Source organism: Synchiropus splendidus, chromosome 4 (genome assembly GCF_027744825.2).
Source record: "Synchiropus splendidus isolate RoL2022-P1 chromosome 4, RoL_Sspl_1.0, whole genome shotgun sequence".
NCBI lineage: Eukaryota > Metazoa > Chordata > Actinopteri > Syngnathiformes > Callionymidae > Synchiropus > Synchiropus splendidus.
This window is the reverse complement of record NC_071337.1, coordinates 15,595,123-15,619,817: the sequence shown is the minus strand read 5'-3', so window position 1 is coordinate 15,619,817 and position 24,695 is coordinate 15,595,123. Positions and strand designations below refer to the sequence as shown.

The following is a 24,695-nucleotide window of genomic DNA, read 5'->3' as shown; positions in this document are numbered from 1 at the left end:
GTGAGGCCGGGCGTTAAAGCTGCCTGTGTGGCGAGAGAGGAGAGTACAGGCACAAATCAAACCCGCCAAGCCATGGCACAAAAAGGAATGTCGAGAACAGTGTGGGGGCATCGATACAACAGACAACAGAGTCAGTAACACCAAGAACAACAGTGGACAATCGAGTATCAGTGAGGAAGAGCACACTTGAGGGACACAGTGTAAAAAGGCCTTAAAAAAGAGGTACTCCAAAAGGAACCAAAACTCTTTCAAATTTCTTGGTACTCACTTTTACTGCCTACTCTTTTTTCATAGTGAATACAACTTAATGGAAAATGAAGACCAAGAGGGCCAGAGAAGAAAAAAAAGAATGCATTTTGCACTAAAATGCCAATAAAAAGCCTGTAATTTCATTGGTCTGATGAGACAAAGATCAAACTAGGCAGCATGAGGCTTGTTTGCCCGTAGAAAAGCATATTACAGTGACCAAAGACTGTGATTCATTGACTGGGCAGAAGAGCATCATGGGAAGCCACAGTGATGGAACCTCAACTTCTACACAGGTTCATTTTATACGAATAGAGGTCAAACTTGATGGATAAATTGTCCTGAAGTCAGGATCTCCGCCATCAGTCATGAGTTACCTCCAAGAACCTGTCTTCTGGGAGTATTTGTACAAGTGAGAGTAGAGAGCATGGCCCAGGGGTGACATATAGAAAACTGCAAAATGTGGAATTACATTAACTGAAAAGGAATCCAACAAAAGCCAAAAAAATTCAGGAAGTAAAATTACCAATCAGGTATAGTAGGGTATTACGCAAATTAAAGAGGGCTGTCGAGCAAGACCCGAGACCAGGATGATAAATTAACAAGAGATCCAAGAGCATATTTGGACCTTAGTGGATAACAATAAAGGTTTGCTCTCAGAGTGGCAGGATAAGGACCAAGAGGCAGACAAGAGTATGGAGAAGCGGCATGGTCAAACAGGGATGAGTCATATTTTCAGTGTTGTTCTCAATGAGACCAGTGGGTAGCCCAAACATGTACTTCTTACCAAACAGAAAAGTCAACAACGAGGGGCACAGAAGTACACACCCCCAGGCATGGCCTTTAAAGATATTGTGGTTTCTCAGAGAGAAACTACTTGAGAAATCAGTGATTAAAAGGGTATGCGGTCCTGAACAAGTTAAAGACTACTCTAGACTAACATTTGAAATGTCACTGCAACATTGACCTGTCCTAAGGATAGCACCTACTTCAGGAAAACCAGGGAAAAAAACTGGCTCTTAGAGAGCTAAGCTACTTTTCAAAAAGTCTTTTCATGTGAGAGAAATCAAAGCAGTTTAATAGATATCTGGTAAGAAACGATAATCCCCAGCAGCGAGGGGGGGGCGAGGAAGATTCCTGGACTGTCAGGAGACTCGGGGAAAGCGCACTGTGCCGTCATGTCTTCCAGCTCCTCGGCAGGTCTGCCAGCGGCTCCAGTAATCTCGCACAGAGCTTTTACATTACGCCGCTGCAATAACCTTTAATTTCATGGTGTATTTGTTGCATTCAGTGCAGAGGCCGGATTACAACCGACAATCTGCAGACTTATGCAGAGAAAATAAACTGCATGGAGAGATCATGATCTGCACCCCTCCCACTGCCAAACACCAGCATCTGAGTGTGTCTGGATGAAGGTGGGGGACCCCGACCAACAAGCATGCAGTTTACCAGTGAACAATTAGCCCTGGAGCAAGCGCAAACCTGGTGCTGGCACATGTGGTTAAGAGGCGAACGCTGCGGGAGAGCGCCAGATGATGAAGGGATGTGGATGGAAGGCGGAGGGGAGGAGGGAAACGGCGTGTGCCAGACACGCGTGGACCCATTTTGGAGGTGGGTGGAGATGTCCCACGTCATTCACAAGCAGGGGAGATCTGAAAAGGGCTGGGAATCTCACTACATCTATCGTTTGTGTTCCTATCAATTATGTAAATGAGATTTGAATAAACCTAAAAGAGCAGATTCAAAATTAAATATGTTCATGCAAGCTACTTACAGACTTTAAAATAGATTGGTACGGCTTTGTTAGATGGACACCGTGCGTAAGCAAGGGGAGTCTAGGCTACTTAAAATTCACTTCACCAATAAGCTTCTTTGACACTTAAAAATGGATCTTGTTTCCAGTGCAATTCCCCTTAATGAAGGTAGAAGAGAAAATACACTATTAAGAGACTCTTTTTTAAATGAGCAAATTATTGTCATTTTTATATTAATTATAGTAATATCTTACTCGTGGAATTTTAGTAAGAAATTGTTGGTATATAATGGATATTTACATCCAATTGGCCCTGAAAATGTTTTTAACCTCCCCCCTTTTCCATTTGTGAAGCTATTCCTATTCAACCAAAGTGACATTGATGTATAGTCATCTTATTTGAGTTGTCAAGTTGTGTGAAACATTATGCCTGAATTGAGTGTTGCGTCAGCTCAGAAGCAACAACATTGCTGTTGATAAAAATGACTAATCTTCCCAGGTGTTGGGTAGGTTGGCTTTACTGTTTGGAGCTCTGTCACAGACTGGGTTACACATAAATCTCAACCCCTACATTGTTCAACCTGTGAGTCAAAATTGTTGGCAAAAGAATGCAGACACTAAACAGCTCCAAACCATGTATAGCTAAGTAGTATTGCATTCTAGATGTTAAAAACACTGTAATTCTTTTCTACTCAGTCTCTAATAAACAAACGTAAGCCTTTGCATTAGCTCAGAAGAAGAAATGTGCTATAACTAGTCGCTAATGGAGCCAGACAGTAATTTTAGCTCACCCTCGAAACTCATTCATAAAAAGAAGTCAATATTTCCATGATCTGGCAGTAAGTGCTGAATGAGATATTCAGATGAAGGCAGTGTGAAGGCATCCGTCAGCTGAGTCACTGTGAATACTGACTTCCCTCCCCTCAGCCCAGAGCGCCTCTCTTCTGCCAACTGGGCCCAGTGCCAGTCGCATTTGCAACCACAAGGGACCCCCGTCTTTTGCCCTGCCTAATGAAATGACAAAACAACAGATTTGCATATGCAGAAACAGGTGTTGTAACAGGTTTGACTCCTCTTGACCTGAGCCGTGTCAAAGAGAGGAAACACAAGGAAAAAACGGGAGAAGAAAAAAAAAAAGTTTATGGCCCAACAGCTGCCTGGAGGTATTTAGGCTCTGATGGGCACTCGAGTCTGCACCATCTGCCTCGCCGCTTGCCAGAAGTGACAATTTGAATTAAAAACCGCTCATCAAATATCATAAAAATAAACCATTGTTTTGCTGCGACCATATGTTGTGGCCTTCCCAGAGTTGCATCCGAGGCTGTAGCTGTGATCTGGGGGAAAATCTACACAGTAGCCTGTAATTAGCTGCCCGTCGAGCCGCTGTCTACAGACCGCAACCCTGAGTCGTCTCCCACATCATCTGATTCCATCCTCTACACATGTGAGATGAAGGCTCAGCAGAGCTGCAGCGGTGAGAGTGTTGTTTGGAGAAGGATTTGGGTCCGTAATCCGAGAACACAACGTGGTTGTTCAGATGTGCTCAGACAGAATTCGCTAAACTGATCTTGTTTTTGTGGTGGGCTCTCAGCATGACATTGTAGAATTATGCATGAGTTTTAAAGTAAAGTTTCCTTTTTTTCTACACAAGAATATGAGGACTGACAGACCAAGTAGGTCTGACCAGCAAATCGCCATTTCAGCAGGGTATGGTGACCACCGTTAGTCTTTTAGCAAGGATTTGTTTGCAGCGGGAGAATTTTATATATGGTGCGAGTACTCTAAGGCAGTGCGCAGAGGGGTGCTTGAGGAGATCACAAGACTTTTGGACGTGTTGCATGACTTTGCTAATGCCATGAATGTAACCAAGGTGTTGCACATATACTACTCACGACAATTGATACATGTTCCAAAAACACTCAAATGTTAACAGGAACTTTTTACCACAATCTGGTCATCACAGTTTAAACTGCTGCAGAACAATTCTTTTACATTAGTATAAACATTATCTAATGGGTCCAAAACCTTGACATAATTTCTACTCAAATTAAATGCAGACAACATTTAAGATGTACTGTAGAAAGGCTTTTAGCTGGTGGTATGTCCTGCTGACAAACCAAGGCATTCAATTTTCTCATGTTTTTCTGATCATCAGTGTAGCGTCCTAATTGTGGTGTTTTCATATTGGTTTCGACGAAAAGGGGTTTTACTCCCTGGTAATTTTGCAGACTGTCATGCATTCATGGAGCTGCAGCTTTGCCATCAGGGGTGCCATATTTGTTTTCGGGCGCTAATATTGATAGGATGTCTGATGCCGCTGACAGGAAGAAAACGCAGGTAAGTTCAATACTTTAAACAATTTACTGAAAGCCTTTAAATGTGAGGAGTATTTTGGATTCATATTTTTGCTTCATTAGGGGCAATAACTGGGGGAAAGGTGAAAAGTACGTCAGCATGAAGGGATCGTCCCAACCCCCCCGGTCAAGCGACGGACATTGGGACAGACTGTCTCAAAATCCTCACTAAAAGTCTGACTGTATGTGAAGGATTAGTGTGCGTGAAGAAAAACAGAATGAGATCGATTTCACATCAACTTCCATTCCAACAATACTACAGGCCTGTTGAGCAATAAATCAGGAACAAAAAGAAAGCAATAAATACATTAAACCATTTCCAGATACTAATTAATTTGTTTTTAATACTTTCACTACCATTGGAAAACTTTGGTCACCTTTTCAGCAACTGCAGAAAACTGTGACCAGTGCACCAGATATTACTTGCTATTTGGTGCTCAGAATACAGTTCAGCAGGACTACAAACAAAACATTGAACATGACCTGAAAGACCACCATCGCCAGTGCCCTCACTTCCATCTTCTGCGTCCTGTTTTTATTTAGATGAGCGAGACAGAAGGAACAAACCTGAGACAGTCGTGACCCTGTGCCAGTGTTGTAACTTGGTCTCCAGCTACGCCAGCAGAAGGCAGCACCATATGCCCGCAGCCCCGAGCTGGATGCTCTTTCTGCAGCCTAATGTGCCTGTCAAAAACCCTTACTATCACAAACCCCCCTAACTCACCCCACCTCCCATGTCAGTGTTATTTTTTTTCTCCTCACACAACAACATGTTTCAAACACACAATATTTTCTCTCTCCTGGTGAAGTGAAAAGCTCTTTAGAGAACATTGGCGCACCGGCTGAGCCAGAAGACAATAAATCAATATTCATCGCTCATTTGTCAGCAGCTTAGTTCAAACGATCAATCACTATCATCCATCAGGCCAAATAATTCACAAAGTAAAAGGGTTTCTGCATCTTTTGGGGAACAAACAATGCTGCTGTGACTCGAAGGATTAGTCAGCGTTGCTGCCAGGCGCTTTGTTGTCTCACTGGACTATTTACGAGTGACACGCTGGCGGCTGAACATGGCCCCAACACTGGCGACCTTGCCTTCCACCATAAAAGACCCCCGTCTTTCAGTCAGGACATTAACTCACGCCAGGTCCATCTGACCGTGACACGACAGCAAGAACACACGAGAAGATATAAAAATTCAGAACCCTTGCGTTTCAGGGAAAGATGTGAAATTGAATGTTGGGATGATGTAATTGTGTTTGGCCAAATTCCTCAGAACATTTAAGTCAATATGATTGGGAAAAACAGTTGCTGAAAACCCATGTCTGTAACTCCTGTGATTTCAAGGGTGGTTGAAGTAGAATACTCCATGGGGAAACCTAGATTGATCCTCACTGAATCTTAACAACAAAATCAAAGATATACAGTAATCATTTTATAATTTTTTCGCACCAGACTGTAGAAAATATGAAAAAAAAACTCTGGCAAAAGAAGCTCACAAATGCAATATTCAAGTACTTTTGCTGGAGGAAGCCCAGAGTTTCTCTTTGACTGACTCGATTAGTGCATGACTGGCTTGGTAGCTTCTTAGGTTGGGCTCCTAAAAACTATGAACTGGTCCCCGGGTACTACCAAATTAGAAGGGCAGTTTCATCCGCATAAGTAAAAACAACTCTGCACCATTTAAAAAAAAAAAATTCTAATTAGCTAAAACAGATAAAGAAAATCTGAAACTGAATCCAACAGTCATGTTACATGAAGAAAAATAGCAATAACACTCCCATTCCTTTTCCAAAATAGAAGACCATATAAAATATGATCATGGTTGCAAACGTTAATACGGTGCAGGCAGACACACGCTCAGGCTTGATCACCCTGTAGCCACCTTCTATGAAAAGCTGATAAGATCGAAGACACACTACTGATGATGTGAATCATCAGAACTGCTCCCTACAAGCACCAGCCAAAGATACTTTTCAAACACAAGTTCACAAATTTGCACTTTCGCGTCATAAACACTAACATTATTGTTGGGTTAGCAGAGGGCCAACAAGAAAAGTTTGATAATGAGCAGTTACCATCAGATAGTACTTAACATCTAATCCTGATCTCTTCGACAAAGCCCCTCTCCCGGGTCCTGGGGGTCACAAGTCCAGCTTAAGAAGAGGTGACCCAGAGCGGAACTAAAAAAGTCTCGAGACTCCCTAACAGGGGCACACAAAACATCATTATGGCGATGTGGGTAATTACAGCCAGCGGGCACCTCTTATGCGTGTAAAACACTCTTTTATCTTCCCGTCAGACTCTGCCAGGCTGACAGCTCGTAGCATATGATCCCGGTAAACAAATACTTTTGCGCGGCACAAAAGTGCAATAAAAGGCCAAAACTGTCAACACAAATTCCAGTCTTACGGGAGAAAGGGAGGGAGAGGAAGGAGGAAGGGACTTGATCACTTCTGGTTGCTTTAACTCGCGAGGAGGTTGTCATGGAAACGTTGCTGTGAAGTGATAAAACCTGAAGATTTGACATTTAATTGCCTTTAAGCTCAGAAGAGAACATCCAAAAATGAAGATTCAGTTTAGTCCGACAAATGCAGTGACCACTTTAAACAGTGCGTTTTAACACAGGATTTCTGACTTTGACGTTCATATTTCTAATGAAAGGAGAGTTAACTGGGAGGAAAGAACACACTGAGTGAAAGATAACTGTGGTGACGTGGGCATGCTGTCACGGAAACCCCCCTAAATTTTTCTAATACAAATTTATCAAACTCTTGAAGACTGTACATAGCAAATTTCACAAATTATCATATATTTACTATCACAACCATCATGTCCATCACCACCTTGAGAGAGAAGCTTCATGCATGAGTATGGAATAACAGACTGCCCTTCAGGTTTCATCCGAACCATTGGATGGCTGGATCGAAGGATGCCCAAACTTCCTTGCATTTTGTCCTTGTAGGATTACTTTGTTTGTCCTGTGAGCACTAACCAAACGATCATAATCCAAATATCCCATTGAAGTACCTTCTGAACATCAAAATACTGTACCCTTGAGTATTAAGTACAACGGTTACCTACACCTTCACGTCCAAGGGCTCCTTGCTATGAGAGCGATCGCCGGCCGCCATACTTGGCAAATCATGTCGCGCGCATGTTGCAGACGTTTTTGGACATTTCTACAAAATATTAAAAAAAAGCGATCATATCAAGATCAAGACCAGTTTTCTGTATGAACCGGTCTACCACACAGACGTCATTGAAATGACTTGAAAACAGTTCTCGTGCTTCTATATGACACAGATCTTCACTAAGGTTCTAGACATGCCTTCTACATGGCCTTTGACTGACTCTGCCTCTCAACTATCAACCATTGTCTTCTACTAGCACGGTTTGAAAGATCAATTTTTCTTTCTTTTCCTTCAATGGAAGCACAATTTTGCTGAATATTTTGAAATATTGCTGTCATTTTGTGGTTGTGACCACAGTCCACAACAAACCCCATACTAATGTACTAGCATGCAATGCACCAAAAAGTTGCTTTGGAAGCCAAAATCTACACACCTAAATCATGCAGAAAAAAAAGATGACAAATGTGCTCTTCCAACTGTCAAAGTACGTGAGTGTGTTCAACAAAACAGTTGGCTAAAAGGACATAAGAATGTTAGCGTCGGAATTCAAAGAGTAAAACGTGACGATTGTCAAACCACTAAACCAACTTTTAATTGTTAAGTATCACGTAATGATGTTTTGTTGGCTCCACTTCTGTGTTGTACCAACACAGCTGTCATGTGACTTATTTCGACTAGCTAATCACACCTCCGCTTTAAAACTTGGAGCACAAACTACCGGATTTTCCGCCTGGTTCATTTCCAGATTAACTCATAGCATCAAGCCAACGAGCCGAGTCCTAATCCTGATAAACGATCGGAACGTTTGACAGGTTACACGCATTAATCCAGTGGAGGACATTTATTCTGCTATTACCATAATGTACAGCAGCGGCGCTCGATGATAAATGCAGCAATCAAGCAGACCGGACACAAGAGAGTCACAGTCGTAACGAGCATCCTGATGGAGGTAAAAATAAATCCTCTTTTATTATTTGCTTTTAATAAATGACCCCATCAAAAAATTCACAACGAAATTCAGCGGAAATGAAACATATTAGACTCAGTAGATGAGGAACAGCATGTTTCAGGCTGAGGATTGCTAGTGTTCATTTTATTGAACTGAGGAGCCACTTTGAACAGTCTTTCAGATGATGCACTTACGATGTGCATCGAGGGAGTTTGCTGTTACCAAACCTGACATCGCTCTCGGTGCTGTGTTCTGATCGGCAATATAAGACAAATTATATTTTAAAAAATATATATATCAGTCATTCTGAAAAACATACGCTGACAAAACAAAAAGATCCCAAAACCTTCATCTGATTTAAATGAAGAAAATCAATGTGCTTCCTTAATACACTCTACTTTTTTAATGAACTTTACTGGAACACTAGTAAGACATAAAAAGTGAAAAAAATAAAACTGAGTGAGGTATTCTAAACAAAAAAACAAATTGAAACAAACATCAAATGTTAAATCTTTCATCTTTCACAACTACTACATCTTCTTAGTGAAAATGAAATGTGTTCATTAATAAAAATGGAGTCTAATTCTTTCGTTAGAGCTGATTTCTTCCGAAGTGAAGGCAGCAGATTTCAGCACACGCATGTTTCATATTAGGGCTAAAGAGGAAGGCAAAGGTCTGTGAGTCTATAAGGGGCTTTGTTTTAAGTTGCTGCAGTCGCCTGAGAAGCCGAAGGGTGAAGCAGCACACCACACCTGCACCACCGGGAGGAAGCACCTGAGCTGCTATGACTGAATCGGCCAGATGATCCTGAGGTTAAAAGAAATGAGCGGATCCAAACCTCTTGACACGCTGAGCAGTTACCAGCGGGAGAGAAACGTTGGTGATGTATAAGGCCATTACATTTGAATGTTGAAAACAAGCTGCAGAAATGGAGTCAAAAATGACGGCACAGTAAGCAGCCTGTGTAAATCCATAAGACGTTGTTATTAATTAACACACTGAAACTAAAATTAGACAGCTAATAACGTGCAGACCCAAAATCTAGAGCAAGAAGTATTGATTCAAGCATGCATAAATCTACAGAAGCGACAGCAGATCAAAAAGCATTTTTAATCCTCATATTCATATATTTCGGTCCAGAGAAATGGACTTGATGACAGGATGCATGGTGAAAAAAAATCATTATTAAAAAAAAAAAAAAAGAGCTGTTTGTAGTTTCAAGGGCAAGAGTTGAGGTATATGTATGTGATTTAAGCAGATAACCAAATTCGCCTCATCAAAGTGAATAGATGTCGACCAGAGGACGGAATATGGAACTTGAAAATGGAGAAGAAAGGAAAATCTCTTCAGCAGGAGCAGTAAGACATCATTACCACACCTAATTGGAACTTAAGTTTTCCTCCATGAATATTAAACAGAGTCAGTGCAGTCAAAATACCATTGTGTGAAATCATGTAAATGGATATATAATGAAACAATTTCTCTCGTGTTAAAAAATTGAAATCAGGATGAGTGTTTGAAAGACTCTGATAAAAAAAAAGACAAAATTCCAGTTATTGATTTTTTCTTCACCATAATTTAAACTAACAAACTAGAAAAGCAGTAGATCTGTATAGTCTTAAGTTTCAACTATCACACGTTAAACTAACAAGCATAAAATGTTTTAGAAAGAGCTTGTTTCATGGACGTTATTGAAAGTCTCCAATGCAAAATTAAGATTGAAAATAGTCAAGAGTGTATTGTTGCTCCTGCAGCTTAGTAGTTCAGATTGATGGTTGCAATGTGAGAGGCTCTAAAATATATTTGAAAATACGGGATACACAAAATAATCTTTAATTGTCTTATTTGCTTAGACTTTATATATATATATATATATGCTACACTACATCATTGTCTCAGCATGTGTTCAGTTATTCTGATTCTAAAATGTGTATTAATCAGCTCCATGAAAGTAAAACTATTCGAATGCTTGTCAACTTAATCGCCATTTTGGGGAAACTAAGGCTTAATGTGTAACAGGACTTTACAATATAAGATTTATGATAATAACAGTAGCACGTGCGTCTAACTGATTGGATTTCAGATCAAATAGTTTTTAGACAATTGAGGTACCCGTACATATTATTTTTTCATTGAGGATTAAGACGTAAAAATCCGGGAGTGATGAAACTTTCGTTAGCAAGAGTCAGTGGAGGGATGGTGCGCGCGAATCTGCTCGAGCTCCAAGTGAAAAAGTGGACGGGATTTTTTTTTGTAAATATGAAAACACGAGTAATAAAAGTGAGAACTGACCGTGGCGGCGGGTGCGGGAGAGTTGTCCGAGTCCAGGTGAGATTCCTTCACACGTCACTGTCCGAGTTGACCATGACGAAGCGAGAGCCGACAACAAGCGCGGTGAGTAAATAAACGACGAGTAACGGCGGCTCGTATATTCCTCCGCTGCCGGACACACACACACACACACAAACACACACACTTTCTCTGCCTCCAACTGAGAGAAAAGTGTTTGACTGACGAAGACGAACACGCGGCTTGTTATTTTTTTGCCTGATTCAGACAGTGTTTGGGACCAAGAGAAGTCCCTCAGGGAGGCACTTGCTTGTGCGCGGAGGTGTTGTTATTTTTGGGTGCACTGCGACCCCATGTGACGTCAGGGCCACCTGCTCGTTAGCGAAGTCATTCAAACTTCATTGTTGGAACAATTTTTAGTTTATGATCGGAGCTACTCAAATATTTTTTCTTTAAATAGAAACACCTTCAATCCACTGACTTTATTACAGTAAATCATTTCAATGTTTTTTGTTTTTTTTCGTGTGTGTTCACGTCTGTTAACTAATTTCCGGTCGCTTATTTATACTTTGATACTTTTTCAAAGCAAACCAAAAAATAAAATAAAATAAAATGAAGCACTATGACAGTTTCATCACTTTTTACGACTGACGAATGCCAACCATTTTCAGTGTTCGGTATTATTTTATGATTGGCTTCATCAGGAAGAAAGATACTGTAGTAATAAAAGGGCATCGTCACATTTCTATAAATCGTTTTATGTAAAGAATCCAACATTGCAACGGATGCATTTGTCGCCATGAATTTCAATATTGTTGTTGTTGACGTCATTCTCAAAAATGTTCTCTCAATGTAATTTAAAACATATATTTGTAGTGAATGTTATATTACACCATAAATGAGCTTTATTAATCCGGTTTTATCACAGTGCCGGGACATAAAAAAGATCCCTCGATGTGTTAAATCATTAATAGCACATCATCAAAAATTCTCATCTGTCTTTTCTTCATTTTACTTCCAGTGAAATTAACATCCAGATGATTTTGTGAAAAAGAGAGGGTTTTTAAAAATGCAAGAATCTCCAGCAGTGCTCCTCACATTATACTTGATCTATATTATTTATATTATGGATATGAGAAATGTCACCGTTGCTTGAATCCTGCTGCTGTGACCACATGATTCATAATTTAATGTTTTAATAGCTACTGAAACATAAAACCGTCATTTCACCCTGTATTTTTCTTTAATTGTTGTCATTACTTTCTGTGTGGATTTAACACTGTCAAACAGAGAAACTGTAGTAAAACTGGCCATTTACATTAAATCGCTTCGAAGGACGCTTTAATGTCTATAAAATGTAAGTTTTTAATTGTAGTGGTGACGCTGTGTTGTTTATTTTTGTCAAATCAAATATCTGTCGTTCAGTTTTTGATGCTTGTATTTAGACGAATACGAAGCGTCGTCTGCTTTTCTCCGCCGGTCATGTAGCGCCATCTATTGCCATATGTGGGTTACATACCAGACATTCACTGACCTGTCTCTCTATATATACAATGTAGAAGTTTGAAACTTCCTGACATTTTCAAAACAATACATGATAAAATAAATGGTTCAAAGTATAATGCATGAGAATAACCAAAATAAATAAATAAAGGACTACAAACAATCAAACAAACAAGCTCGATGATATGTGATTTGAATCGCAAAATATGTAAATACAAAAGCGACATGATGCTGTGGTCCCTGTCCTTCTCTTTGTTATTCTTCTACCTGATCACTAATACAATATGCTTGTTTATTTTGTGTCAATCTCACTCAACCTCTCTATCAACAAATAAATTAAACACATAAACAAATACTTGACAATGAACAATGAATTACAGGCAATATACATTTATTAATGTTGTAAAAAATGTGGACATAAGGCAAATGAATAAATGTTATCAACGTATATGATAAAACAAAAAATCAAAATAAAAACAGTGACCGAAAAATCGGTTTGACGACGCACAGTGAGTCGGGTCAAAGCTTACGGTCATGCGACATGATAGCATTGGGCAGGAAGGGGCGACGCCAGCTTGGCCACAATCCTCCGACATCCTCCACTGAGTCTAGAGAGCAGCCCAGGACAGAGCTGGCCCTCTTCAGCAGTCTGTCCAGCCGCTTTCTGCAATACTACAAGCCCAGCATACGATCCACAGAAAATGGCCAAGAGTCATAGAAGGTCCTCAGGAGTGCACCCTGTACCTCAGCCTCCGGACTGTAATTCAGTACATTTTTGGGGTTGGCTGGTAATGGACTAATGAGAAGTAATTTGATTTAGGTGCTGTTCAATCAGCTAGTTTGGATTTCCAAACAAGATATCCCAGTTGTTGTTTTTTTGGTCCACCAGTGCGTCACTCTAAGAAATCGACTTTCATTCAGTTTAGTTTAAAAGATGTTCTCATTCATTCCAAGTTACTGCGTGTGTTTGTTGGAGCCGGACTGTCACCTACTGTCCAATGTGGCACATTGCTATACGAAGCTTATTTAAGTGCTTTTACATGTACAAAATAGGGCAATTGTGTAAAAGAGAAAACAATGTGCAAGAAAATGCAATTCAAGAAGAATCCTTCATTGTGATTTTTTCAGAGATGAATTGTATTTTTTTTTTATCACCACTGGCAGAAAGGACCTCCTCAGTCTTTGAGATGGGCAGTGTCAGTCTATTGGTCCATGTGCTTCTGTAATGAACCAGGAGCTCATGGAGGGGGTGGGTGATGTTGTCCAGTTAGTTAGTTAGTTAGTCGCCCCCACCACATCACCAGCTTTGCAGATGAGTCTGTCGAGTCTATTAATGTCTGCCACCGTTAATCTGCTGCCCCAGCAAACCACAGCAAACAGAAATGCACTGGACACCACCGACTCATAAAACATCCTCAGCATTGTCCCGCAGACGTTGAAGGACCTGATCCTCCTCAAGAAGTAGAGACGACTCTGTCCTTTTTTGTAAAGGGCCTCAGTGATCTAAGCCCAGTCCAGCTTATTATCTGTGAGGACCCCAAGATATTTATGGTCCTTGACCATATCCACATTGACCCCCCGATGGAAACAAGGGTCACAGGAGACTTGGTCCTCCTTAGGTCCACCACCAGTTCTTTGGACTTTGCCACATTGAGCTGCAGGTGGTTCAGCTCACATCAAGCAACAAAGTCCTCCACCACATCCCTGTTCTCAGTCTCCTCACCCCTGCTGATACATCCGACTATGGCAGAGTCGTCAGAGAACTTCTGAAGGTGGCAAGTCTCCGACCGATAGTTGAAGTCCGTAGTGTAAATGGTGAAGAGGAATATATGAGGAAGACATGAGTGGCGCTATGTGCTGTACCAATGTCTTTCTAGTTTTACCTTTTCCCTCTTTCTGGCCATATACTGTATATATATATGTCTGCATGTTTTCCACTGAACCGTCTACCTATATACATCAATCTGTTTGTTTTAATCATTCTATTATTATTTCTATTGGTCTGCCTGGTCTGTCTGTCAGTCAGTCATCAATCGGTCTGTCACGCCATTTAACTATCCGTCTTTTATTTATCTGTCTCTCTATGTGGAGCTATATATCGATCTGCAGGTAAGAAACCTACCTATCTGTCTATTTCTGTCGACCTGACCATCTACTGATGTGTCCACCGCCTGAACTGCTCCTCTTCATGCCAGCATGTGAGTCAGTCCTGTATGCCTGACTACTTTATCTGCGTCTTTTTAATGTTTTAATAGTCTATTTAGCAACATTTGTCTTCCTCTACCTTTCTGTGTATCACTTCATCTGCTTATTTATGCATCTGTTGTCTATCAGTGTCATCACAAAAAGACCACACGAGGGCGCTGTTGAAACTGTCCGTGTTTTCTTGCATTGAACAAGAACTAACCCCTCGAACTTCTCAGACTTTCACTTTTGAATGTCTCTCGTTCGACTGGTTTACAGGAAATACACTTGAAACCTCTGGCTCTGTTCTTGGTGACTCATGACTCTCCCGGTGCCAGCAGTCACAGGAGGGATTTGTCCCCCATCATCATCATGTTACAGTGCTGTTGGCAGTGAAGGAGCCTGAGATCTTTGATCAGGGGGCCCAGAGTGAAACCACTCGTCAGACAGGGGTAGCGATAAGTAGAGACCTGTACCTGAAATGATCGTTTTCATTATTACAAATTGTATGTCTTTGACATCATAAGAGTCCGCTTATTGCTATGAATTTGATGCTGACAACTAATCTCAACAAATGTAAACATAAATAAACTCCTACTGTCTTGTCAAGCACAAAGTCAGAAATAGGCACAAACATTTATTTAGATATCAAGATAGTGTACATTGACCAGCAAAAACCTTAAACCCTCAAGTTAAGAATCAATTTGAATTTTCTTTATCAGAACGGTGGATCACACTCTCTCCAAATGAAGAAATGAAACTTTCAAGGGGAAAAAAGTCCCTCCCACGTCTGCTGCCTCAAATAACTCCCAAATGACAAACGTTGTTATTCTTGATCTCCTAACAACATTAGTGGTTCAGCTGAAGCGATTAAAAAAAAACAAAGCAGCAACTGCAGCACGTAAACTCGCATCCTAGTTGACATCCTAAAAGGGACATGTGACATCGCAGTGCCTTGCGGTAAGCAGTCATTAGTTTACATGTGCGGTAGATGTGGTGCTGCGCGAGAGAGACACAAGGAACACATGGGAAAATGAACTTCACAGCAAAAAACTGAGGATTTCACAATCACATGATCATGTTGTCAGTCGTCTTTTTCCCCCATGACACATTGAAGACTGCAGGGGAAAATATTCTGACCATCTGTAGGCTCTGGTGTAAAAATCCTGAGCTGTTTCACCCTGCTAGATCTCGATGAGTGTTTAGCCGTTGAAAATATTTTATTCTCCAGGATCACTAAAACTGGACAAAATTTCTTTCAAGTCAGTTTTAAAAATGGCAGGGAAGTTGTTTGACTTTTCCCCAGCGACTGTTTCTCTCTGTCCTGGGTCAGCTAAGGAAGCTATTAATAGTTCTGGCTTAGTCTCACAGTGTTCAACTGTAACTAGACTCCATCTGTCTAGTCACGTCCCTCCTGCTGCTCTTTATACCCAATCACCTCCGCTGTGCTCACTTCAGACTGGATCAGGCATCTGTGTCGTCGCTGCTCGAAACTTTGCCCAGAGGTTTTTCTCTAAAGAATCACCCGGAAAGGAGGAGATGGAGGCCACAGAGCAAGACGAAGTGGAGAACATTTCTCCGGCCACCACGGAAGAAGACACAGAGGACTCAGAATCAGAAGCTCCACCAGTTGTGCGGAGGAAAGTCTCATTCGCCGATGCCTTTGGGTTGGATCTGGTATCCGTGAAGGAGTTTGAGAACATTGAGGCGAGCCAGTCAGAGGCGCAGAGGCAGGCGGCACCTGCAGTGGAGGAGTTCTACATGTCATGTGTCTTCACGGTTCCCTCAAGTCCAGAGGAGCTGTATCAGAAGCTGGAGGCCCAGATGGTTGAGCTGGAGAGCCTTGAGCTGCTCCCTGGTACCACCACACTGCGAGGTATCATCCGAGTTGTCAACCTTTGCTACAGTAAATCAGTCTTCGCCCGTGTGACCCTGGACGACTGGAGCAGCTACTTTGACCTGCCAGCGGACTACGTGCCAGGCTCTAGTGATCGCAAGACAGATCGTTTCACCTTCAGCTACACTCTGGCACCTCCGTTCCAGAGAGGAGGAACCAGGGTGGAGTTCTGCCTGCGGTATGAGACGTCTGCCGGAACCTTCTGGGCCAACAACAACGGCATGAACTACGTGATATTCTGCCATCAGAGGGGGGCAGTGAGGGAGGGGCAAGAGAACAGTGGTGGTGAGCCAAACAAGAAGAGCTGCCTGAAAGCGAACAGGTGAGGAATAGAAACGTTGTGATGCGTTACATTACCATATGGAGGCACTCTTCTAACTTACACCTTAATCACAAGGAAGCAGCCCATCTATTACATAGACAGTCGATTGCTTTCCCAACCCTTTATCATTTGCCACACGCCCAAGTTATGAGCCAAGAGTTCAAGATAACCCAAGGTGTTGTGAGGGCATCTGACAAAAGCGGTCCATTGCATCCTGTGCCAAACCCGAGGACTCCTGCCAATTTTAAAACTTTTTTTTTTTTGCATCTACACAGCTGTTCCTCCTTCACCTTCCATTTATTGCACCTTAAGGGACAAAAATAGCATGAAAAAACGTAATTACATACATTTAAATAGAGCTATTCTTAAATAGAATAGAAATAGAAGTGACAATTACACAGTGCCATGAAGGTTTGGGGTGTAAAAATTTTATTTTCAACTACCCAATTCACTATTTAAGACTCACGACTGCAGGTAAGAGTAGCAGCATAGATCAACCAGTAAATGGACAGCTTTAGTCCTATGGCTCTGCTGCTTCTTCACTGCGACCATACTGTCTTTCTCCATTCTTTCTTCTCTCCCAAGATCCCATGAATCTTGTGAGGGAGTTACATTACTTGAAAGGTCTGTTATGGGAAAAAGAATAAAGCAAGAAAACTCATACAGAAGGCAAATGTAATGGAAACAAAAAAAAGGTTTAAGAGTATTTTCCAAATAAGGGAAAGTCCAGTTCTTCAGATCCATGTTTCCATGACGTCACAATGAAGAATGTCACTGGAACATTGTCCACAGTCTCACTCAAGGGTCTGTTTCATGTGCTGATCGGATGGTTGATGTCATTTTCAACAGAGAAAGTGAGGATTTATGTGTAAACATTACTTTTATTCAGAACACACTTTAAAAAATAAAGAATAATTTCAACAACAAAATACAAAAAATGCACATTATAATAATAATAATTATTATTAGTAGTAGTAGTTGTAGTTATTATTAGTTAATTATTATTATTATCAGTTATTAACAACTGCCACAACTTTTACTTTCATTTTAATTGTTCCAGGAAAAGAGGCACTGAAGGCAGAAGTTGGAGCAGTGCTTTTGGTACGACAGTTTTTCTCAAATATGACACAGTTTAAGTTTCAAATAAACTCTAATCATATCTATATTTCTCAGAGGGGACGACAGAAGACTCGACACTACACCTGAAAGATCAGAGGACCTTGGTGAGGCTCCTGACCACCAACACATTTCGGAGACGTCACAGACATTCCTGCATCTGTGCTCAGTGATTTTAATAGATACCTCAATAAAAAGTGTTAAGTCACTGATGATGGTGGTGTCCAGATCCTACTGGACACTCTTGTTGAGTCGGGTCTTATTGCATGGCGGTCACCTGGCGCTTTTCCTGAGATCACATTTGGACTCACTGGCTGGATTTCCTGAGCTGACGTCAAGGGGAAGTCTGGGACTCCATCTTTGGGTTTTACATCCACATCTGTGCTGCAGCGGAGATGAGGTCCAAGGAGACTGTCTCATCTCTCCTCATTGGTGTGTGAGGGAACTTAGTCGCTGTAAATATTACTTTGTACGATATCAACATTTGAAAAGTATGCTGTGACTCATTAACCCATGAGAAATGTGAACAAAAGAATCTCATTTGTTTCCTGTAGTCAGCTGACCAGAGCCTACATTCAAACTACACACTCACATCGGCCGTTCATTAAAATGCCGAAGTGAGCAGCGTGATGAAACTTGTTGAACCGCGTCCAGGTCTGCCAGTGGCTGGTCATTGGGTTCACAGCCCGTTCTGCACCCAAGCAAGTGTCAGGCAGATTTGGATCTCATCCACATTGTGCAGCAGGGTTGTGGCAGGTCAGCAAACTTGACATTGCAGGAACAGGTCAAGTGCCGACTATAAATATGTCCTCAGAACGCTGATGTACGTGTTGCATAGCATGTCACACTGACTTATGTGTGGGTGCTCTAGAGTACATTGTTGTTGTAGATCACAATTGATAACTGTGAGCAAAGCAGTAATTGTGAGGTGCCCTTTGGTTGCAACACATTTCGTTGCCAAGTCCTGACCATCGCTGAAGAAAAATGTCCTTCAGCTTTCAAACCAAGTTTAAAAACTGCATAGCATTTGTTGGTTGGTTTGTCAGTAATAAATCTACAAAACTGTGACTTGACCTGAACTAAACTCAGAATTTTTCAATGAAATATTCAACTGTCACACGTTCAAAGGCTGTAGCTTAAAATGGTATGTGGATGGTATGGGATGTGAGTAATTCAGCAGGACGGTGAACACCACTGCTGCCTCCGCCGCCAGTGGCAGTGTATTTTCTCCCAGGGCTTTTACCGCACCTACTGCTATTGCCATGGATTTTTACATTCCTAATAAGCAATCCGCTGGATGTGGTGAGGCAAAGCATTGGTTTCAGTGTGTGTTGCTAGTGGACCCTCACAGACAACAGACTTGCTGTCATGCAACATGCAGAAGCAACGTTATTTTCTGTCCCACTGAATGACTGAACATATTAAGAAGATTCAGATGATGAATCTGAATATGTAGATCTTATGTCCTCTGTTCCTATTACGTAAAATCTCCCTCGTGACTGTGACTTAATTTACGATGACACTTTGATAGAAACATGCCCACGAATTCAAAACTGAAGTAACAGGTGTCCACCATCAGGTTGTGTAAAGCAGTAAAATGAGGTGCCATTTTTGCTGCTTGACTTGTGGCACACAAACGTTGTTTGTTGCAATTTTGTGACTGAGCTGCTTAAAGGGTTAAATGTCAAACTAGAATCACAACTTTGACATTTTCTAAACTTTTAAAAATCTCTATTACAGAATTTACATTTTTTCTTGCCACAAAATGAGGCAACAACAACAACAACAACACTCTTCTGGGAGGTTGTTTTAATCCTGCTTTAGGGAACTCTGGGTTTGGGGTGTCTAAGTCCATTCTGTTTTGCGTTGTGCCTGTGTGCGGGTAAGCTGGGATGGTATGGTGACCTGTCAGTGTCCACCATGTTGCACCCCAAGTATCTGCAATATAGATGTTTGACAGCAATAAGTCATGCTCCTTGGCCTTGTGTTTTAGTTGAAAAGGTTAAGTCATGAATACTTGCCCTGAACTGTGATGTCCGACCTTCCCTGACAGGTGGAACTCAGGAAAAGACGTCAGAGAGCAGCACGACTGGCACACGTGAAGGACATGCTGTCTGAGAAGAAAGGAGAAAAGAAATGTGACCTGAGAGCCCTGCGGAGTCAGAGCAAAGTGGACAAGCCTTCAGAGATTCTGACGTACCATCAGATTCCTCTGCTCACACTGGAGTGGGGAGATGAAGCCAAGCACTGGGATGTTTCTAAATCGGCCGCTATCATAGCAGAACAGTCAAAAGTGGCTATGAATGACACACAGTTGGAGCATGATCAGAAGGGAAGAAATGCCAGTGAGGAAACACCAGTGTGTGACGTGTGGCGGGCCTTCCTAAACAGGCCTAGTGATGGGGACGAGTCGATTACTCGAGAGTCTGAATGGCTGCAGTTGGCTACATCTGTTACTCCTTTGAAAAAGTCGGTTATCAGTCAACAGCTCAAGACTGATGATGTTGCTTTCGAAGGAGAAAACTCATCAACAAACTCCAAAGACTTCCTTCTGGTCGAACCAAATACAGGATCTCTATCTGGAGAAATGTCAGAGCAAGGAAATACACATGAAGGTTCATTTGAGAACATGAAGTTAGGAAACCAAGCGCAGGATATCAGCGAAGCAAACATTCTTGTATCAAGTGAGAACGGTGTCACACCAGCTTCGACTCAGGTAGACCTTTCTTCAAATGACAAGGCAATTCATGAAATATGTCCAAGCAACCTATTTCTGCTGGAAAAGAAGGGGATAGTCACGTACCAAGACGAGGCGATAGCCGTCCCCCGACAGACAGACAAATTCAAAACAGGTTCTACGAATGAGAACCAACCTGCAGAATTTAGGCCGATACGAAATATCGAGGCAAAAATTGAGTCAGAAGAAAACAGTCAAACGTCAACACACAAAGAAAGCGCACAGAGGGAATCAGACTCAAAGGGCAGATACCCAGCGGTGGATAAACACTTGGACATTAAACAAGTAGCTTTGCAAAGGGCCTATTTTAAAACAAAGACGGCCACTGACGTAGGAGCTGATGCTATCCAGAGGATAGATGAGAAGCAGGGAGATAGCTGGCTGAAATGTGAAGTGGATGACTCAAACAAGAGGTTAGGAGACTTTAACTGGAGTGGAGTCTGTCAAGAGGAGCATGGCAGTCATAAATCCCAGTCTGAATTGCTGGAAAAGCTCCGGGAGGTTATGAGAGAGGATATGAGAGGTAGCACCATGATGTCAACAGACATGATACCCAAAACTTTGAAGGGAGCAGACACAAATACCAGGAGCAAGGATGATACTTTCGGGAAAATGAAAGTTGTGCGGGAGGAGATAGGCTCGGTTGTCAGAGGTCCATGTGAAACAGAAATGAAAGAGATCTTCACGGAAGCCATATCAGACAAGATGCTTGTCGACAGATTTGTAGAAAATGTAATCAAAGGGGTTTGGGATGAGGTGTTCAGTGAGAAGGCCTTAGAGAAGGAACAGGTCCTCAAATGTGAGGCCTTCAAGAGTCCTCCAGCAGAAAAACGCCTTTTTAAATCAGCAGAGGTGCTTGAAAAGAGATGGAGCCTTTCAGAAGAGGAAATGAAGAGTCAGAATGAGGGTGTCAGCAGAAATGCAAGCGCAGGCCATCAGCCTGAAATATTAGACACGAGTCGGGTGGTTATCCAGACAGTGGCAGGAGAGGCGGAGGGGGTCCGGCCCCTCAGCGAGAGAAAGGACACACCAGTTCACACAATAGTAGAGGACATTGGGAGCTCTGAAAAACGATCCCTCAAGCGTGGACCGGACTCCACAGACGCCGCACCGCAAGAGTCATTCATAGAACACTTTGTTGAAATTCTCATCAGAGGAATCTGGGAGGAGGTTTTCAGTCAAATGGCAACAAACTTAAAAATGATTGACAGAAAAGACACAGTCCTTCATCACAGACAAGAACTCCGTCCTCTGAGATGCAACGACAGCACGGTTGTTCAGGAGACAGACAGAAATCTATCAGCACCTGTCGTGAATCAGAGCAGGGGGAAAAACGACAAAGACTCTGAGACGCAACAACACATGACTGATGATCCAAACTGTAAACAGACTGAGTTGCAGTGTCTTCTGGAGGAGGATTTAGTGGTATTAACTGAATCCGTTTTGTCCTGTCAGATGATATCATCCTCAAATTGTGATGAGTTTTCAATGACTGACGAGAGGGTCACGAGCACAGGAGTGGAACCTGATACATTTCCCCAAAAATTACAGTCGCACTTGAGTTTAAGAGCTCATCTAAGTCAAGATTTCAACACCTCTTTGGCTTCTCGGAGCAGAACGACAAGGAATGTTGTTGGACGAGGTAGCGTGGTAACGGATACGTCCCGTGGACTTCACGATCAGTCCAGCTTCCAGCAAATACCACACTCGGAGAGGGATAAGTCCTTAACGACAAATGAGGCAGGGGGTGACCCCAAACTGAGAGAGTTCAAGCCAATTGATTCTTTAAGTGACAGCCTCTTGGGATTCAATCCAGCCACTAAAACATCCAGTTCATATGAAGACCACACATTGTTTAAAGAAAGACCTATTAACTTTCAAACTGACCTGGACTCCACTGAGTCACCCCCCCATCAGTGCCCTCCCTCGAAGAGATCCAAAGAGTGTGACGGCCTGGTGTGGTGGAGTGTCCTCTACATCCTCAGTCACGTCACCAAACTTTTGACCACTGGTTTGTTTGTCGCAGCATTCTTTGTCTTTGTCTTGATCTATGACTTCCCAGTGTTCTTTGCTCTCTATGTTTTCTCAACCTGCTGGTGTCTCTACAAGTGGAGGGCAGGTACAAACTCAGCAGACAAGAGTAGGAGTTGAGAGATGGTGGTTTGGGGAAGTTACCATTGTGACTCAAATCTTACCACTGCTTTGAGTCACACTTGTAGGGGTAAAGAGAGACAGTTTTGAGTCAAAGGCATTTTCATTGAGTGTTTATTTGAGTGCTTCTATGTGTGGAGGAAGTTAAACCTGGTCAACAGTCTGAGAAACTCCAGTCCGGAAGATTCACTTTCTTCTTTTTAGCCATATGCAATATATTCATTCAGTGGGTTTGATCCTCCCACTGCAAGTTACACGGACCAAATCAATGTGTATTATTTTTATTTGAGAATATCCTTCTGCCCTTTCATCCAACGCAGACCAACACATCCATGAGTCCATGTCCCTTCCCAACTAGCAATATGTCACAAGTATGCAATCCATTTAAATAAAATGGATTTTATGGCCCATTTCCTATCCATAAATTTGAGTCACAGTGAATCAATAAGTCACTCAGTTTATCTAACTTAAGTCCCAACAACTAGAATCATAGGGACTCACTGAGACATTGACTATGCACTTGTGAATTCTGAGGGGGAAACGGCCAGCTGTTCAGTGATTTCCTGTATGACTCTATGTAGAATCTCCCCAACAGTAGTCTGGAGGTTGTTTCAGGATTGTCCGCCTGCTCCAGTGAATACCGACGACAACAGCAACAACACACATACATACAGCTGTGAAGCTGCAGCCTCATAACCTGAGATGGGTTTGAAAGGCGCAACAAAATGATCCTAGAATGATCCCAGAATTTGTTATATTTTACCACTGCGTGGTGGGTAAGAAACAAAAAAATGAAAATGAAAGTAAAGTCTACTGTTATATGTTTCTGGTTGTTGTGTGAAGTGCACTTGAGTTAATAAAAATATGAAAACTCAGTTTCTTGTTTTAGTTCGATGTTGATGCATTATTTATATCACTCATTAATCATCATGATTTTTCATCATGATATAACTGAGAAACTTTATACATCTATATTTGCCTTCATGCCATGCACACAGTGGCACATGACCACACTGAGGCTGTAGACTAAAGTCACCTATTTCAGCTTGATCACAGAAACTAATCCCTACATTTACAAAAGGTTTAAAAACCAATCATGGAGACACTGAACCGGGATCAGAGGGCGTCCCGGCCTGAAGAGGGTGGCGCGGCAGTTGACTTCCTGAAGAGATCCAGGTTGAGATGATCTCAGGAAATCAAGACGAGTCATCAAACACACAAATCCTTGTTACAGCCGTCTTGACGATGGGCTTGTAGTTCAAAGTGTTCCAGGACACATTCACCCTGAAATGTCCCTGCAGAGCACACAAAACTGAAGGTTCAGACTGAAGATCTCGACCCGAGTAGTTGCAGGTCAGTGAGAGAACTGACCTTTTTTTAATTATTTAATTCTTAATTTTAATACTATCGTATTTTGAAGCTCACCCTGCAGGTGGAAGCAGTATATCGCATCACAACAGGATGTAGTTTGATTTGATAATTGCTTATTTTGTCGGAGTGGAAGTGTTTCCTCACTTACTGTATCCGAACTTCTGCACAAACAGTTCACTCTGAGTGAGTCGCAGTGACTCACTTAACTGTGATGATTCTGGATTCTGTGCACCGACTCACAACTGTTTCAGAAATTGCAGTCGATCAACGAAAGAACAAGATCACAGAAGAAACTAGTCTTTTTTACAGGGCATCTGTACTCTCTCAGAGAGAGAGAGTGTTTCTCTCAGACTGACCCATCATGTTTTGTCACCACTCCATCAGGATGGAAACATAAAAGTAAGGAGCGTGGAATCATCTTCATTTCAAATGTTATTTGTAAAGAAAAAAAGTTGTCCATTGAACAAACATCCCAAATGCGTGGTGTAACAGTCTGAATTTCTGAGCCCCCATTACTTACAAAAACAGTATCCAAAGCTGACACGCCCACCAGCAACAACTGATCCCCTTCATCTGAGTGAGAGCATGACATGACAAAATTCCATGTCTCTCCACAGAGGTTGGGAGTTCCAGGGAGAACAGCCAGAGCTATAAACTTAATAACCACTGCAATATGTGACTTGTCCAGC

At 41.9% G+C, this 24,695-nt stretch overlaps 2 protein-coding genes across 13 annotated transcripts in view; one reads left to right on the top strand and one right to left on the bottom strand.

Moving 5' to 3' along the window:
- foxp2 (forkhead box P2) overlaps nucleotides 1-11,009 on the bottom strand; it is a 117,865-nt gene extending 106,856 nt beyond the window's left edge. For all 9 annotated transcript variants that reach the window (XM_053861925.1, XM_053861932.1, XM_053861930.1 and 6 more), the window contains exon 1: nucleotides 10,729-11,009. The gene's annotated coding sequence lies outside the window, so the exon portion shown is untranslated. The remainder of the gene's footprint in view (nucleotides 1-10,728) is intronic.
- ppp1r3aa (protein phosphatase 1, regulatory subunit 3Aa) lies at nucleotides 10,730-23,294 on the top strand. 4 transcript variants are annotated; one of them, XM_053861923.1, is made up of 4 exons: nucleotides 10,753-10,830; nucleotides 17,692-17,732; nucleotides 17,805-17,854; nucleotides 19,801-23,294. In XM_053861923.1, exon 4 carries the CDS (start codon nucleotides 19,855-19,857, stop codon nucleotides 22,633-22,635), a length of 2,781 nt encoding a protein of 926 aa, XP_053717898.1. In that variant the 5' UTR covers nucleotides 10,753-10,830; nucleotides 17,692-17,732; nucleotides 17,805-17,854; nucleotides 19,801-19,854; the 3' UTR covers nucleotides 22,636-23,294. The 4 variants fall into 4 exon arrangements, with proteins under 4 accessions (XP_053717897.1, XP_053717898.1, XP_053717896.1 ...); XM_053861921.1 differs by lacking the exon at nucleotides 10,753-10,830 and adding an exon at nucleotides 15,907-16,631; XM_053861924.1 differs by lacking the exons at nucleotides 10,753-10,830; nucleotides 19,801-23,294 and adding an exon at nucleotides 15,907-16,631 and having other exon boundaries at nucleotides 17,805-18,037.
- The last annotated feature ends 1,401 nt before the right edge of the window (nucleotides 23,295-24,695 follow it).